Genomic DNA, 18,430 nt, shown 5'->3' with positions numbered 1-18,430 from the left:
GAAGTAATTCAACTTAATCGTCACTCGGGGGGTACATACCATCATTGGCCTTCAGAAATGGGCTTAGAGATGTCAGGTAACCTGCCCAGAGGCACGCAGCTAGCAGACGGCAGGACTGCAGTCCAAAGCACAGTGCCCCCTCCCTGCCGCTAACTGTTCACTTGTTCACTGTGTCTCTCCCACTGTGAGTCCGCAGGTTGACACCCCCGGCTCTTATTTATCTGGGTAGCCCTAACCCCTAGCACAGTGCCCAGCAGGTGCGCTAGATGCAATTACGGTTGGATGATCCCTGCCTGACTGAGAGAAGAAAAAAGGAGGGCAGAAGTGCCAGCATAGAAGCTGAGCTGGAGTAAAACACTCAGGAAAGGGCCTGGATGAATCAGAGCATGCCCCCTCTGCCCCCACCCCTCTGGTTGTCATGGTTACCTTGCCATAGAGGGACTTGTAATTCTGGCAGATCTCCTGCCTCTGCCTGTTGCTCCGGGAAGTAATCAACTCCAGGATGGCCTCCTTGTCACTGCCTGGAAGAGGGGAGGCACCCGTCACCCTACCCACCCTGCCTCCAGGAAGCCCAACAGGGGTGCTCCCTGCAGTCCTTGGTGTCAGCCTTCTGCTCACGAGAGGCAGTGGCATCAGAGGGGGGCTCTGTGGGGACCTGGCGAGCCCCTCCGAGAGAGATGCTAGCACATGATGGCCCATGATCTAGCTCCTCGTCACACACCCCAGGAAACTGGGGCCCAGAGAGGAGCGTGGAGTCCCCTGCGGTCTCCCAATGAGCTTGGCTTAGAAAAACCCAGGTGTCCTAACGTCCAGGATGGGTTCTTTCACTGACAGGAAAAATAAAAGAAAATAATAAGCTGCAAATTGAGGGGAGTGTTTACATGCAAGACAAAAGGCAAAGTGATGTTATCCGGAGGGGGACCTACCCTGATGTTTCAGCTACGTGAGTGAGCGAGTGCCGCTCTCAAGCTGGGTGGCAGGTCTACTGGTAAAGTAGACCTGGAATGTGCATGGCCTGGAATGGGCACGTGTGCTAGTCGCTCAAGTCACGTCTGACTCTGCGACCCTGTGGATCAGAGCCCACCAGGCTCCTCTGTCCACGAGATTCCCCAGGCAAGGGTACTGGAGCGGGTTGTCATGCCCCTCTCAAGGGGATCTCCCTGGGCCAGGGACTGAACCTGCATCTCTTATATCTCCTGCATTGGCAGGCGGGTTCTTTACCACTAGCGCCATTGGAAGAGTCCATTATAAAATTATAAAAAGAAGAGACAAGGGAATGCCCCGGCAGTCCACTGGTTAGGATTCTGCACTCCCACTGCAGGGGCCCAGGTTCAGTCACTGGTTGGGGAACTTAGATCCCGCATGCCATGTATCGTGGCCAAAAGAAAAAGAGAGAGAGACAAAAGAATGACTGAATAACCAAAAGGGGGGACACCCCCAAGCCTAGGTGAGTCCTGCTTCCTTTCCTGCGGGCCCCTTTCCCCGCAGTGGCTGAGCACCCACCAAAGCCCTTCATGGCATTGTACAGAGTCTCGGCATCCTGGCTGGGGTTGAAGTCGGGGAAGTCACAGATGGAGCCCCGGTACTTGGCACCCTGTGGAGAGACAAGCAGAGGGTGAGCTGCTGACCTGGCCCTGAACAGGGCTCCCAGTCCCAACCCCAGCTTACCTCCCAACCCTGCCCATGGGATAAAAGTCCCTGCTGCTCCTAAAATACTCAGATATTCGTTACAAATCCCCAAACTCAGTCTCCATAATGGCATGGCAAGAGCCGGGGTGTATTTTCACAGTCTTTGGACTGAACAAAGACAATGCAACAGAATCTGCCATGTCTCTCCATCTTCACCTGCACTGCCTCACCCCAGACCGCGACCGCTCACCTGGACAGTGGCTCAGCTCCCTGCCCCTAACGCGGAGAGCCGGCTACAGAAAGCCACAACCAGGGTAGGGAGGGCTCTCCCCGTACCTCCTGCCAGCACCTGCCCCAAGGACAGTGCCTTTTCCCCGTGGCAGGAAGGCTCAGTCAAGCCTCGAGCTCTGCACCACCTTCCCAGAACCTGGGACAGATAAGAGCCCAGACTGAGTGCAGGGGGTGGGAATGGTTTCTGCAAAACAAACAAGAGCCCCTCATGTGTTTATGTCTCTCTGCGGTGTAGAAAGCCCTTTCACCTTTATAAATGTGATTATTATGGCATTTTGTAGAAGCACTTAAGATGATCTCTGTCACAGAAACAAAGAAACCGAGCCCCACAAAGGGAAGCCACTTGCTGGGGTCACACATAGCTGACATCTCTGTCCAGTGACCCTTTGTTCTCCAGCTCCAGAAACCTTGCAACTGCCAGCTTCCAAGGGGGAGAGGGGTGCCTTGGCCCAGAGTGGGAGGCCCAGAGTCACCCTCAGAATCTGCCCTGATGAGGTGCCGCTCCTCTGGGCCCAGTAAACTGAGCCGTGAGCTGGCATCTGAGGACAAACTGGCTGGGTCGTTGGGGCAAAGGTGGGGAGCGAATCTTAGATGTCAAACCTGAATGCACAAAGGGCCGTTCACAGAGAAGTCAGATGTGGGTCGAACACACAGCTCTGAGAACCACGGGGCCCAGAGAGCAACCAAGAGCTGAGAGAGTGGAGATGCCAGAGCCTGGGGCACTAGGCACACTGCGTGGCGACTGGGCACTTAGCCTGTGCCAGGCCTTCACTACACGAAGGGCTGAAGATTACGGGAGAAAGAAGACCCAAGCCTCACTTTCATGAGCTTCCAACCCAGCGGAGGAGAGAGACTAGCCTACAAATTAGCGTAGAGCTAGTAATAAATACTCCAGGAATGCAGGAAAAGAGTGGAGGGCGATTCAAGCTGGATGAGGGGATCGGGACGGGTTGTGGGGGGGGGCTCACATAATCCTGTTTGAAAAAATAAGGAGTGCATGGGAGCCCGTGAACCTCCGGACCATCTCCTGGGTCTCCCAGCGCCCACACCGCAGGGCCTGGCCAGGCATTCAGGGGCCCTGTGGTTTATGTCTGCCATTGCTGGCTTCTCCGAGGTATGCACGCATGGGCACAGAAGTGCTATTTAAAGTTCTGGCAGAACGGACACAGCTCCCTTCCCGCCACCCGTGAATCCCCTGCAACCTAATCGCACTGCTGGGCAGAGAAGGAAAGGGTAACACAGGCCAACTACCCGGACCAGAAAAGAGACAGTCCCTTTAGAAAGCTCCACGAGAGTCTGTCTTGCCCACTTATGTCACCCCAGCACCTAGCTCAGGGCTTGGCACAACTAGGCACTCTACTGGCTTCTTAGGTAGACAGGTGTGAGAGCAGATATGTGACTGTGAATACACCCAGAGCAGATCAAAGACTTCCTGGAAGGGAAGTCTAAGTCGAACAGAGCGCTAAAGGATGAGCAACAGCTGGCCCAAGGGATGGGGGAGGGGAGGAAAGGCTTCACACAGAGACGCAGCATAGCAGAGATGGCATGGCAGAGATCTGAGCTAAGAGCAAGCAGGAGCACTCAGGGAGGCGGGCCCAGATTCTTCAGTGCTTATGCGGATGTCCAAAGCTGCCAAGATGGTGGGATTTTAAGTGGCCAGGAAGGAAGGAGAAGAGGGCAAGACAGCAGCAGAGCCCCCAGGAAGAAGGGCAGAGGTCCTGGCAACAAGTTGCCACCTTCCCTCCGGCCCCTGCCCTTCCTCACCCCAGGGTGGGGACAGAGGCTGCAGCTGAAGGACGAGGCTGTATGGAGCAGAGGAAGTCTAAGTTCAGACACAAGGCCCGATCAAAAGGCTCCCTTAGCGGTGGGCTTGGCCGGCAGAATGGCAGTCTTTCTCCCTCTGTGGGTCTTTACACAATGATAATAAATATCCTGCCAGCAGGATCACAGCCACTGGGAGAGGGGGGCTCCAGGGACCCCAGCACTGGTCACATTTAGACACGCAGGAACAGTCCTTCAAATCACCCAGGTTTCCCACCGTCAGTCATTCTCACACCAACCTGGTGAATTTGCCATTTCCAAGTGCCATCTGCGTGGCCAACACTGCTCCTTCACCTCACCCTGACTGCCTGCCACTGCCCCAGCAGACAGTTTCCTGGCCCTGTACCCCGCAAAGGGAGGGGAGAGAGGAGGAGAAAGCACTTTCCACCCTGAAATATTCAGCAGGCCCTGAGGCCAGCTGATGAGCAGCTGGGACCCGGGGCTGCATGCAGGCTGCTGCTTGGGCAGGCGTCCTAGGCCTCTCGGGAGCTGAAGCGATATGACTCAGAGACATGGCTGCGCGGCAGGGACTCCGGCTGAGAGCCGCCTGGACTGGGCCGGCCCCAGGCCTCCCTCTGCAGCTCTGAAGTTGCAGACACCAGCCCCCTTGCCCCGTCCTCAGACTGCTCTTATTGCCACCTTTATGTTCAAACCAGAACACCTCTGCAAAACAGAGGCCACAGGACCATGTGTGATGTCACAGAGTCCCAGAAGCAGGATCTTCCCTCCACTGAGGTCCTCCCTTCTGGAAGGAAAGATGGGGGGATGGCACAAGGGTCACAGCAGAAGTAACTGGGAGTGACCTGAACCAGAGAAAAGATGGGGTGGCTTGTTCTGTGCCTGTGTGTGTACATGTGTGAGCACGCATGTGTGTTGGGAAAGGGGCACACTAGGAGCAGAGTTGGGGTGCTAAGAATTAGGAGCATTAGACACAAACTGCAACTCAGTGGAGGGAAGATCATTCTCACTCTTCTCTAGCCTGTGTGTTAGATGATTTAGCCCAACGGCAGCCTTATATAAGTGTTCTGAGCACAGTTTAGGTGGGTGAGGCTAAGCACTGATGTTCAGTGGGGTAGGTGAGTTAGATGCATTTTCAACTTAAGACATTTTCAACTCACCATGGGTTTACTGGGAGGTAACCCCATTGCAAGTCAAGGAGGATCTGTACTGTCTTCAGCTCCCTCCTCCCTCCCCTAGCCCTCACACTCCAAGCATCCAAATTGCTTTTACTGCCCTGCACACACTACATTCTCTCCCCTCTGGTCCAGGATCCCCTCTATTCTCAGCCCCCTTGCTCTTCCCAAGTAGCTCTCTCCAGTTCCTAGTTCCTCAACCTGCATGCCCGCAGAGCACCCATCAGAGCGTCAGCACCACGCATGAGCACAGGGGGGCTTCAACTCATCCCACAGGACAAGGGACTCCAAGAGCCCTCCTGGAATTCTTGCTTGCAGGATGTCTGTGGCTGCTGGCCCATGGTGACAAGAAAGCACAGGTTAGCCAGGCAGACAGTAGGGTCTTGGAGCATTGGACCAGGAGTCCAAAAATGCGTGTCCTGGCCACTTGGCTCCCAGGGCCTGATCTGTCCACTAGGGTCATCTGGCATCCTGCAATTCAAGTATCTCTCTGGAAGTAACTCTAGGATGACATGGGAAATGGGGAGCAGCAAGAATTATGCCTTGGATCACGGTCTGTAACCACTAACACCCTCTCTGGTCACAGAGGCCACTTATGCAAAGTGTGCTCTCAGAGGCTGACAGGGAGGCCATGGCTAAGACTCTTGAACACTGATCTCACATCATATAACACACTGTGCTCTTCAAGAATTGTGAATAAATATCCTTAAGACCTTCGTGCATTGGGTGGCAAGTCATGAAGATGGGGACAGTGTTTAGTTATCACAGAGCTCAGTCACCTCATAATGGAAACGGGGGCCCCCAAGAAGGTAAAGAACTCACCCGAGATTGTGCAGCTCCTATATTATGTCTGTGGCCAATAGCTCTATGATCAACGTGAGGACCAAAGGGGCCAAGTCAGGGGTCTCTTTGTTTTATTCTTCCTTTTCAATCCCATCATTTCAGTGACCATGTCTTTTTCTCTAAGGCCAGCTGACAGGGATCACTTTCAGGCAAACCGTGGCACAGAGCAATACTTCTGACCAGGGCAGAAACGTAATCTTGGCTACACACAGGAGTAACATCTCTGATACACCTCAAATTCTACAGCCCGGCAAAGTGCTCAGATGGTATGAAAGACTGGGGCCGCCCAAGGCAGGGAAACTTCATCCCAAATGCCAGTGACAGGGAACACTTTCACCTCCAGAGCAGAGAGGATCGTCTAAAGTTTTTGCCAGTCCAGTATTCCATCTCCCTGCCAGGGGGAACCACTCTTGGGCCATGCAGTTCAGGAAGGAGCAACTCCACTACCCAGATCCAAGTTACCCAGGCCCAGCCAATGAAAACCAAACCCAGAACTTCCCCTGGAATCATGTGGTATAAATTATGTTGTTTCCTGCACGTTGCCCAGGAAGCAGAAGGGAAGCCTAGACCTTCTGGTAGCTAGTATGAGAAATCAAGGAAGAATCTGTCCAAGAATGAAGCCACCCAGATAACACCCAGTTCATAGAGGCAGAATCCTGACAATATCAGATGGGCCCCTGGATCCAGCCAGACTTGAAGCCCTGGGCTTCTCGGTCATGTGAGCCAATACACATACTTTGTGTTTAGGATGCTGTGTGTTTTCATTGGTCACTTGCATCTGAAAGAGCTGTGACTTGTAATAGGAGCAAGCATAGCCTGAGACCCTCTTCAGCTCCTTTCAAACTGATGGTACCAGGGATCTGTACTAAAGGCCCAGTGACTCCAGGAAAAGCCCAGGCCCAGGGGAAGTACTACAGAAAGGGGAGAACCTCCTTACCTGTGCTGGTTTCGCCATGGTCTCAGGTTCTGCAGCAGAAAACACTGTGGAGAAAAAAGAAATGCCATGAGATGCCTCTGCACTTTGACTCTCTCTATTCTTTCCCCCAGATTTCCCCACCTTTCCTTCCTCCCAAGGGAGAATGTGCTCTGCCTGCTCTTTCTCAACTGCTTCCAGCCCTTCAGGTTAAATCACACCCAAAGACGCGGCTCAGGGACAGGCACATTTTTGGGAGGATGACAGATGGACTTTTCAGGGTCCAGGGGCTCACACCATGATGGGAAAGACTCGTGGAACTGAGAGGATTTGGAAGAGGAAGAGAGGACATGCCCACTGACCAGATGATTCCTCCAGGCCATGCAGGGCACTTTCCCAGATGCTGTCTCACCTAACCCTTCCAGCAATCCTTTCTGGCACCAAAGTCCCTTTTCTCATAGAGGAGGAAACTGAGGATGGGGAGGTTAAACAATTTGTCCAAGATCATACAGGTTAATATTGAATCACTACATACAAAATAGATAAACAAGGACCTACTATATAGTTAATATCTTGTGATAACACATAAATGGAAAAGAATTTGGAAAAGAATATATACGTATGTCGGAGAAGGCAATGGCACCCCACTCCAGTACTCTTGCCTGGAAAATCCCATGGATGGAGAAGCCTGGTGGGCTGCAGTCCATGGGTTCGCTAATAGTTGGACACGACTAAGCGACTTCATTTTCATGAAAGTGGGTCACCTGCTGCGAATATCTGAGGGGCTCTGGTTTCTTTAGCATCTACTCCGATTAGGCACTGCTGTAGATGCTGAGTATATAGCAGAGGAACAAGAGAGTTTCTAAAACCTGTGCTTTTCAGGAGCCCCCTCTATAATGGGGAAGAATAATAAATGCATATGATAAAAACTAACGAGAGAAGCTGAAACTTGGTCGGGAGAGAGTGACAAGGGGTGTGATCTCAGCTGGGGCGTTTGGGGGAACATGAGCCTTGTTGCTACCTGAGGGCAGTGAGGTCAAGGAGCTCAGTGTGGCTAGTATGGTGGCAGGGAGTGGGGTGGGGGCACTGGTAGGATGTGGCATCAAGGGACCAGTGCTTGAGGCCACTGTAAAGACTTTGGGTTTTTCTCTGATGGGACAGATCATGGGTGAGGGTGGAGAATGAACAAACAGGACACCCAGTCTTATTGAAAGGGGTGTCCGGACACAGAATCTCCAGGGGAGGAATAAGAAACAAACATCTTACCCCAAAAGAAATGCAAAAGGGAATGTTAACTGCTTTGGAAACGGGAAGAGAAGGGTGGAGGGGCTGGGCTATGAAGCCCTCTTGGCAGATGGGCAGAGATGGAAGAGATGCAATCTTGGGATTAGAGAAGAAAGAAGGACTAGTGCTTTCCATTTAATTGGGAATGTACAATTTGATCTTTTAAAATCAGGTCTATGTATTACTTTTTAAAAGTAAAAGTAACAAACTCTTATCAGACTTAAATACAGTAAGACCCCACAGGGAGCTGAACCAGAACAGAGGGTATAAACGAAGGAGATGCTTAACCTGCCTGCTTTCCAGGTCTTCACATACCATCACCCCCATCCTACACCCCCACACACTAAGGGGAAATCAGCTCCTGATCTCAGCGGATAATCCTGCTCTCACTCTGGGCCACTGGAGACCCGCAAGAGAATGGGAACACAGGTTTGGGGTCAGACAGGCAGACCCGGACTCAAGTCCGTTTTGTCACTTACTCGCTGTGTGACTTTGGGCACATTGCTCATCTCTGAATTCAAGGTTATCTCAAGTACAAAACTGGGGCCTTCCTCTTCCTGCCTTGGGGAGTTGGAGGATGAGACTCAACTTATGTCAAGGCCAGGCAGAGATGTGTTCTCAGTAAGTGGTGGCCTTCATGTGCTGGGTGATATTCTAAGGACAGGGCTCTGTAGTGTTTATCTATGTGTCCCTACTGCCTGAAATCAAGTCCCCCAAACCGCAGTTAGCAGACAGACTTGAGTGAAGAGCAGGGGGCAGCGATTTTCCTGCAACCGCAGAGAGCTCAGAGCGGAGCTTGAGGAAACCCTGCTTGTTTCCCTGACAACCAAGGGCCCTCTGATACAAACCTGAGCTCGCCACCCATTCCAGTGTTCTTGCCTGGAGAATCCCAGGGACGGGGGAGCCTGGTGGGCTTCCGTCTATGGGGTTGCCCAGAGTTGGACAAGACTGAAGCGACTTAGCAGCAGCAGCAGGAAATGGAAACTCCCTCAGCGGATAGGGAGCCCACGTCTACCCCGAGGTTCGACCAGGAGCCAGCTCTGGGTTTCCCCAGGCCAGGGGGACGGTGTGGGCAAACGTGAGGGAGCACCAAAGTCAGCAGAGGAAAGGGACCGCAAGAGGAGCAGGAAGTCACCTGCATCTCCTGCTTCAAAGCATTTTTCTTTGGCCTTGTTGCTGGAAACCCCAGCAGCTGGCGGCAGCCCAGGCCCATCTGGATGGCTCAGAGGAGGGGCTGCCAAGTCTTTGGGAAAATGCTCTGGGTTTTGAGAGCAGTCTGTATGTGCCTCTTGCGAGTGCATGTCTTGTGTATACATAGAAAGCAAACATCGTCCAGAACTGCATGTTCTGAGTGCAGTTCAAGGGAGCTGAGCTTCGACAGCCCCTCCTTTGAGCGCTGGGGGAAGCTCTGGAACTAATCACAGAGGCGCCATTGAGGCTTTATGAGGGGCTCTGATCCCTTCCAGGGTGACCCAGACCACACTTCTCAAGTTGCCTGAATAAACGTTTTACATCCAGTGTTTCAGAATCCCAGATCTAACAACCCACTGCTTCAAGTCCCTCACTTTCTAGACAAAGATAAAGGCATGTCAGGCTCAGACAATGGCCCACCTCTCCACCTTCCACATTCAGGTCATCACAAGCCTCCACATAGCAATGAGCCCTCACTGCAACACGAAGTGAAGAAGAGGCCAAAGGAAAAGACCCAGGTTCGGTTCCCAGCCTGCCCCTCTGTTCAGACAAGCTAGATTGCCTCTCTCAACCTCAGTTTCTTCATGAGCAAACTGTGGACAACGTTACTCCATCTTTGTGAAAACTGAAAGAGGGTGTGAGAGACTTTTGCAGATACCAACCAGGGATTCTCATGGGAGAGTTCTCCCCCAAGGCCACAGGACTCCTCTCTATCCCCATCCCACCCTCAATATGCAAGTTTCATCATCTTGGTTGAAACAGCTTATCAAGACTGGCAGGTATGGCCACTCTACACTGGTGCCTCTCTCCTCCCAGAAGCTCTGAATCTCTTCAGACATGGATTTCCATGAAGGTTCATCTGGACAGATCATTCCAGAAACACATTCAAGGCAGAGTGGCCTCCTGGCCTTGTGCTGCTGTGACTACCTCCTGCCTTAGTACTTCAGGCTGCCAGCAAACAGGACTGACTCCAGGAGGAACACTCTGGGGTACAGAATACCAGAGCGGGCTCGACCACCAACGCCCAACTATAGCATTGCGGAAACAGAGAACCAGACAGAAAGTCTCGTCCAAGTCCTGCAAAAGGCATGGGCTTGGAGGTCAGACCCAGTCACAGCTTTCAGTTCAGTTCAGTCGCTCAGTCGTGTCCGACTCTTTGCAACCCCATGAATCGCAGCACGCCAGGCCTCCCTGTCCATCACCATCTCCCAGAGTTCGCTCAGACTCATGTCCATCGAGTCCGTGATGCCATCCAGCCATCTCATCCTCTGTCGTCCCTTTCCCCTCCTGCCCCCAATCCCTCCCAGCATCAGAGTCTTTTCCAATGAGTCAACTCTTCGCATGAGGTGGCCAAAGTATTGGAGTTTCAGCTTTAGCATCATTCCTTCCAAAGAAATCCCAGGGTTGATCTTCAGAATGGACTGGTTGGATCTCCTTGCAGTCCAAGGGACTCTCAAGAGTCTTCTCCAACACCACAGTTCAAAAGCATCAATTCTTCGGCGCTCAGCCTTCTTCACAGTCCAATCCTCACATCCATACATGACCACAGGAAAAACCATAGCCTTGACTAGACGGACCTTAGTCGGCAAAGTAATGTCTCTGCTTTTGAATATGCTATCTAGGTTGGTCATAACCTTCCTTCCAAGGAGTAAGCGTCTTTTAATTTCATGGCTGCAGTCACCATCTGCAGTGATTTTGGAGCCCCCCAAAATAAAGTCTGACACTGTTACCCCCTAGCAATTTGTAATTTTGTAAGTTACCTAAACATGAATCTCAATTTCCACATCTACAAAATAAAGTCCCAAACATTTACAAAGGACACAGCATGGCATTTTGTAATTAAGACTGCAGGCTTTGCAGTCACAGCCTAAATTCAAATGCTAACTGCTGCTCATGGCCATGGGCGAATTGCATCATTTTTCTCTTACTCAGTTTCTTCACCTCTAAAATGATAATCTCATAAGGTTTTTGTGAATATTCAATACAGTAAGGCAAGTAAAATACTTAGCATGGTGAAGTGCAGAGTAAATGTTGAATTAGTGGTGCTAGCTTCTATTAAGCGGACTTCCCTGGTGGCTCAGATGGTAAAGCGTCTGTCTACAAGCGGGAGACCCGGGTTCAGTCCCTAGGTCGGGAAGATCCGCTGGAGAAGGAAATGGCAATCCACTCCAGTACTATTGCCTGGAAAATCCCATGGACAGAGGAGCCTGGTAGGCTACAGTCCATGGGGTCGCAAAGAGTCGGACATGACTGAGCGACTTCACTCACTTGCTCACTTAGCTTCTGTTAAAACAATCATTGTCATTCGGGCAGTGGTCTCCAAAGTGGGGTACCAGACACAATGATCCATTGGGGTGTAGGATGAAAATACTACAACTTACAACTTCTTAAATTGATCTTGGGACTTCCCTGGTGGTCCAGTGGCTAAGAATCTGAGCTCCCAATGCAGGGGGCACAGGTTTAATCCTTGGTCAGGGAACTAGATTACACATGCCACAGCTGAGAGTTCACAAGACGCAGCTAAAGATCCCGAATGCCTCATCTAAGACCTGGCACAACTAAATAGACAGATAAAAATAATACATTGATCTTGTCCTTTCATGTTCCAACTTTATGTCTGCTATACATACATAAAGTTAAAGATGTATATTAGGGGTTCAGGCTGACAGAAGTACACAATCAAGAATATGGACTCAATGGAATGAAGCAGAGGAAGGAGAAGAAAGGGGAGAAGAAGCACCAGCATAAGAAAAAGCACTTCTGTCTTCAAAACGCAGCCTGCCAGCTTTGGAGGAATTGAGTGCACTTTTGGGAGGAGAGAGATGTTGAGTATTAGGGTATGAGATCAAGTGTGGAGGGTAAGGGCAAATTGAGGAAAGTTTTATAAATAATCTGGAAAATCATGCAAAAAAATCACCCAAACCTCTGTGCCGCAGGAGTGCCCAAGGGACTGCCCACTCATCTCCAAGGGCCTCCTTCAACGTAGGCCCTCTGAGCTCGGCATTCAAGGCCCTTGGCATCCTTCCTGATTTGCTTGCCCTCCTCTTCCTCTTCACCCACCACCACACCCCCTTTCCCCCTAAACCAGGAATCTCTTCCACTAGCACTTTCTAACCAGTCTTCTAGCCTCAAAATCAGTGCTTTTTCAATTCCGACTTCATTAATAACCACCTGCAGAGTTTTTCAAACTTAGCAAAGCATAAGGCCACCTCCAGAGACTCAAAAGGCCACAGATGAAGCCTGGGCTTTTGAAATTTTTGAAAACTTTCCTAAGTGACTCTAACTCTTCTAGGAAGCCAGAAGGGTCTTTTCCCACCTTTGAACCACAGCGTGATTCTGAAACCATCTACTCATGAGAGGCTTGGGTCAACAGCTGTGGACTTATCATTCCTCAATTAGTTGGAGGCTGTTTGTCTTCAAGGTATTACAAGGGAAAAAAAAATCTATAAAAACCCAGTTCTTAGAGACATGCTCATTCTGTCCTATCTGATAAAAAGTTGGATGGATTTCCCTTCCTTTCCCCTCCCCCACCTCTGGTGGAAAAACCTGTTTGCCTCCATTTGCACATTCCTTTTGATATAAAAGTAACTACTTATTCTCTTCTGAGCTGGTTCTAACATCTGCCTGGTCCAGTCATTGATTATTGAATAGAATAAAATCTTTTGCACATGATCATTTTTATATCTGTGTGAGTGATATAAAGGTAGAATCACTTTACCTTTTTACCTTTTCCTGAAAATCATTGTGTATGTTTCCTTAATTCACCCCTACTACCAAGGGTGTTTATAACGATCGTTGAGTGAAAGATACTGAGTAATTTCCATGCTTTCTTTAGTGACTCCTTTGAAAAAAATCATAGAATAAAAAGAAATCATCTTGCCAACCGTTTTCAAACTCATTATACAGCCAGGAGAGGAAATTACTGGAGGGGCTAAGCAACTTTCCCCGCTCATACAAAACATTAGTGATTAAGCAGGACCTCATTTTTCAAAACCTATACATTGAGTGCCTCCTGCATGCCCATTGGCAGGAGCTGGGGGGTAGAAAAGATAATAGGACAGATGAATCTCCCACCTCAATGAAGTTGACAAATTTTTGTGCAGTGACCTGCATTTTTTTTTTTTTGGATCCCATATACCACCAGTAACAAAAGAAAAATAAAGATCATTCATTACGAGAAACAAACATACTTTTTGAGCATGAGATTAAAAATATATATAGTAAGAAGTCTAACAATTTCTTCTGGCATCCCAGTAAATCATCTTTAGTGCTTCCCAGGGTGTGCCCACCCCTCTTTGGAGGCCCCTGAGCTACAAAATCTAGATCCTCCCCTTTCTCCTTTTCTGATGGCTCCTCCCCACCACAGTCTGCAGGAGACACCAAGGGCCGGCCCCTCCCCCTGCCAGGACCTGCCTTAATGAAGCCAGAGTAAATGCCTTTCCTGGCCCTGTGCCCCGGCACACCCCCTAGCTCACAGCACTCGGATTTCTTAGAGAGCAGTGTCTTCCCCTCTCCTGACCCAGAACCATTGATCCTCAGGCAGGATAAGGCCCCAGGAGACAATCTGGGATGGCCCAGCTTTGGAGTTGGACTAGCCTGGGTTTGAATCCCAGTTCAGGCCACTTTCGTGAGCAACAACAAAGCACAGTGTCTCCCAGCACACAGGCAGGAGCCAGACTGCCTGAGACTGGAGCCTGATCTGCTGTTCAGGAGCTTGAGTGGCCTTGGGCACATACTTAGCTTCAAATGTAAAATAGAGGATAAAATAGTGCCTACCTTAGAGGAGTTGTGGTGAGCATGAAAAAAGTTTAGACATATCTAGTGCTTAGAAGGGGGCTTCCCAGGCGGCTCAGAGGTAAAGAATCCACCTGCCAATGCAGGAGACACGGGTTTGACCCCTGGATAGGGAAGTCCCCTGGAAAAGGGAATGGCTACCCACTGCAGTATTCTTGCCTGAGAAACTCAATGGACAGAGGAGTCTGGTGGGCTACAGTCCATGGGGTCACAAAAGAGTCGGACACAACTTAGTGACTAAAGAACAACAGTGCTTAGAAGACATCCCGGAACAAAGGACACCCTATGTAAATGTTAGTGTTCTTTCTACCCTAAACATATGATAACTGAGTTTCCACATTTGCAGAAAGGGCAAGGTAACAGCATCCAACATATCAAGGGTTCAGCCAAGACCTGGTAAGTTACAAGGTTCAATAAGTAATAGAAGTTACTATTTTATTATTATTTACAAAGACACCCGTTTGGTAGATGAGGAACCCGAGGCTCAGGTCATCTGCTTCCTCAAGCACCACACCCTTCTGAGATTCCAGCAGTAGCATCTGATTCTCTGGGCAGGGCGCTCTCAGTTTACAAAACACTTTTTCACATATGCCATTTTATAATTGGAGAAGGAAATGGCAACTCACTCCAGTGTTCTTGCCTGGAGAATCCCAGGGACAGGGGAGCCTGGTGGGCTGCAATCTATGGGGTCACACAGAGTCGGACATGATTGAAGCGACTTAGCAGCAGCAGCCATTTTATAATCTCGTGAGGGAGAATATCAACCTCATCGTCATTTTACAGACAGGGATCCGAGGCTCGGAGAACCCAAGGCCAGGCATTCCTCCTTAGCCAGTCTCTGGAGAGAGCTTCTCAACCCCAAAAGGAAAGGGAATGTGGCTGGATTCCAAACCAACACGTTTTGAAGGATAGATAAAGGCGCCCTGACCCAAGACTTCCTCTCCTCTTTTGAGATGGAGCTAGAGGAAGAGGCAAGTTGAAAATATCAGGGTCGAGACCACATCCTACGCTTTGCCCCCACCCAGGAAGCATCTTGGAGAGGTTGTGGGGGGAGGTGAGGTTAGAGACATGACTGGACCTCTGTGGAAAAATTCTAGAATGGCGCATGAAGAGCCAGCAGCCCCAAACCATTTGACCAGCTGGGTCCCCTGGGCACAGCTCTTAACCCTCTAAAGAGGAAGGCACCAAGGCCCAGGGCGGTGGTAGTGTGCCTGGGGCCCCGGCTGGCTGGTGCAAGGCAGAGGCTGGGGCTGGGTGTGGCTGGAGCGCCTCTGGGTGCTGCAGTGCAGATGCTCCAGATGCTGGCGGGGACCCAACACTGCAGAGCTCCCCGTCCCCGTCTCAGGAATAAGCCCAACAGGCCAGGACCCTGGCTTCCCAGGGGCAGCCCCCTCTTCTGCACACTCCAAGACAGAGTCTGCTCCAGTAACAGCTGTGGCCCTTACCCAGAAACCACAAATATTTTCTGTATCCCAGCAGCCTGGGCCTCAGGAACAAAGAGTGGAAGGCAAAGAAAGATGGATGAGTGACTGTCACAGCTGCCCAGGGGGATGGGTGCCTCTGCCCCACCCTATTCCCCACAATCCTAAAGCTCAGAACAGTTAAATCCTAGACCACCAATGCAGCAAGAGGCTTTCCTATAGAAGGGTAACTAAGGCACAGAGCAGGAAGGGGTTTGCCCAAGGACCCCAGTGCCTGGAACTGTGACCCAACTTTTCACTGACCCCGAGGCCAGTGCCCTCTGCGTTGGTGCAGAGCTTGCCAGCCAGAAGGGCAGGGTCCATGACAACTGAAACTGGGAGGCCATTCACCTCCAAAGTGGGAGCTAAGAAGGTCATAATAACAGGTTGGGTCAGTGGCGCCAGCAATTTAAGGTGTGCTTTGGGTAGGGGAGGAAGGGGAAGTGAGAGGAAACGGTGGACCAGGGAAACCAGAGCTCTTTTACAAACTCCGGGGCCTATGTCCAAATTTGGAATTGTCGGTGAAGACCCACCAAGGTTGAGAGGAAAGGAAGGGGAGGGAGGAAGCAAAGGACCACCCTACCCCTTCCGCTTGCAAGGCCGAGCTGGGTAGGCCAAGCTTCCCAAGTCTGTAATCAAGACTTCCCAAATCTGTCATCATTCTCTGCAGCTGACAAATCAATTTTCACAGCCATTGCTTCCTCTGAGAGGGGCTGGGTTTTTCAGTTCTGGACTTGGAGACAGAAACAGAGGCTCAGAAAGGGAATGCTAGGGATTCAAGGTCACACTGCAAGCGGCTGGTGGAGCCAGGATTGGATTCAGGGAAAATCACACCCATGCTAGTATCTGAGGTGTGATCTGAGGCCCCCAAGCTTTGGAAAGGTCAACCCTGGACTGAGGGGATCGGGAGGAAGGGTGGGGCCTCCACGCCATCACAAGGCCCCTGGAGCCCAGCTGGGAGTCTCCTTTAGAAGAGAGGAGTGGTCCCTAGAAGGCGGGAGGGTCCACGGGGCCTGGAGTTGTGGACAGCCCTGCGCCCCTCTCGGTCAGCATAGAAAGGGCCCTCCCTCGGGAACACGCACAAGCCATTTCAGGTGTAGCCCCAGGGTCTGATTCTTTTTGCCCAGTCTTCGGCTCCAGCCACACCCTTCCCTGCGGGCCCTTAAACCCCCACCCAGGTGCCTCCAACCCGGGGCCTTCTAAGTCTCTCAAGCCCCTCAAGGCAGGAGCCCCTCCTCCACACACTCTGCAGAGCAGCACCCCCTGTCCCCTCCCTCCTCCTCTTCTTCTTTTCTCCTTTCCAAGCCGCAGCCCGCGCGCCCTCCGCCTCCGCTTCCCCGCCTGCGGCCGTGGATTTGCTCCACTGAGCTGCCCCAGACACGCGCTGCCCGCGACCCTCTCGGGTTCCCGGTCCCCGCGCCCCTCCCCGGAGCCGGCGGCAGGCGTGGGTCAGAGATGACTGGGTGTTTACGGCTCTCCCTTCAGGTCCCTACAACCGCCCCCCGCCCCGAGTGGGGTGGGGGGCTCCCCTGGAGCGATCCCGTCTCCAGCTTCAACCTACTCACCCCGCGGCGGAAGCCTCCCGTAGCGGACGGACAGAGGGGCAGACCGACACGCGGACGCGGAGCTCGCTGGGTGAGAGCCCGTTAGCAGAGCTGTAGCAGTCGCAGCGCTAGGGCGGGCCAGGACAGTCTTCGGCTCCCCGGCCCGACACGTGGCGCGCAGGGGCCAATCGGGCTCGCCTCGCCTCCCCCACCCCCACCCTTCTCCCATCCCCAAACTCTTTCGCTCCTGGAATCTTAGAATGTCACCAGCCGGGAGGGGCCTCTCCAGAACCGCCGTCCAAGCTCAGTCCCAGGACCCGCGCGACCTAGAGGGAAGGCGGACAAAGGTCACTCGGCCATTCAGGACCAAAAATCAGAGCTCCCGACTCCAGTTCTGTACGGTTTCCCCCAAATTCCTGCTGCTCGCCCTAGCTTTGTTGAGAAACAGGACCTTCAAGCTTAACAAAGTTAAAGCCAAGCATTTAATCTGCCTGATCAAATTCTATTCCTCAGCAGCCCCATCAGGTCTGTGACATGACTCAGCCACTTTCCAGAGGAGAGCCCAGAGAAGCCCAGTTTTTAAACGAGGGTCACACAGCTAGTAAGTTGTGGAGCGGGGACTCCAACCTGGGCCAGGTGATTCCGGAGGGGCGCTTGCTCCAGCTTTGCTCTGGGGAGCGCACAGTCCCCAGGAAAGGGAGACAGACTATCAGCTATAATTCGGGGCTGTGGGGGAAAACCATAGAATAATTAGAAAGGGATAAACTTTGGAAATCCAGAGGAACTGAGAATGACTGTCCCCCAGGGGATTTGTAAAGGCTTCCTGGAGGAGGTGATGCTGCAGTAAAATCAGAAGTACTTCCCACCCTCACCCACCCCTTAGAAATTCTGCTTTGATGGGAAGATGGCAACCCTGGGCTGCTGAGTCTTCATAGGCAAGGCTCTTAGATGCTCTGATTTTCAATTTGCTCAACCAAAAGAGGGATCATCAAAGCTCCTTCCAAATGTTGTCTTCAATCTGTCACTAGTTTCAGTTCAGTTCAGTTCAGTTGCTCAGTCGTGTCCAACTCTTTGCGACCCCATGAATCGCAGCACGCCAGGTCTCCCTGTCCATCACCATCTCCTGGAGTTCACTCAGACTCACGTCCATTGAGTCCGTGATGCCATCCAGCCATCTCATCCTCGGCCATCCCCTTCTCCTCCGAACTCTAAACCTCTAGCAAGGAGTATGTTCATCTATTGATTCCCCCAACATTTACTGAGCACCTGCTTCATGCTGGGCATTGAGCTGGGAGACCAGGGAACAAATAATAAATGAAGCCCAGACCTGCCCTCAGGGAGCTTCTACTCTTATGGAAGACAAATGGTTGGGTCTTTGTTAATATAAAGATTATGTAGTTACAATCTGGCAGCAATAAAAGATGCTTTAATGGCAGATGGATCCTGCCTAACCTACATCTCTGAATGAGAATCGTGTTAAATTGTAACCAAAAGATGAATGGAATCTAGTAGGAGACTAAGAAGAAA

At 51.4% G+C, this 18,430-nt stretch overlaps 1 protein-coding gene across 2 annotated transcripts in view; it reads right to left on the bottom strand.

Annotated features, from left to right (window-relative positions):
- ANXA6 (annexin A6) overlaps positions 1-17,067 on the bottom strand; it is a 49,349-nt gene extending 32,282 nt beyond the window's left edge. For both annotated transcript variants that reach the window (XM_040239561.1, XM_040239562.1), the window contains exons 1-4: positions 16,925-17,067; positions 6,655-6,698; positions 1,504-1,594; positions 427-521 (exon numbers count right to left, since the gene is read on the bottom strand). In XM_040239561.1, coding sequence (XP_040095495.1) covers positions 427-521; positions 1,504-1,594; positions 6,655-6,672 — 204 coding nt within the window. In that variant the 5' untranslated portion in view covers positions 6,673-6,698; positions 16,925-17,067. The remainder of the gene's footprint in view (positions 1-426; positions 522-1,503; positions 1,595-6,654; positions 6,699-16,924) is intronic.
- Positions 17,068-18,430: the final 1,363 nt, after the last annotated feature.

Source organism: Oryx dammah, unplaced genomic scaffold, assembly GCF_014754425.2.
Source record: "Oryx dammah isolate SB20612 unplaced genomic scaffold, SCBI_Odam_1.1 HiC_scaffold_5, whole genome shotgun sequence".
Classification (NCBI taxonomy): domain Eukaryota; kingdom Metazoa; phylum Chordata; class Mammalia; order Artiodactyla; family Bovidae; genus Oryx; species Oryx dammah.
The sequence above is the reverse complement of the archived record's forward strand: the minus strand, read 5'-3'. Positions and strand labels throughout refer to the sequence as shown.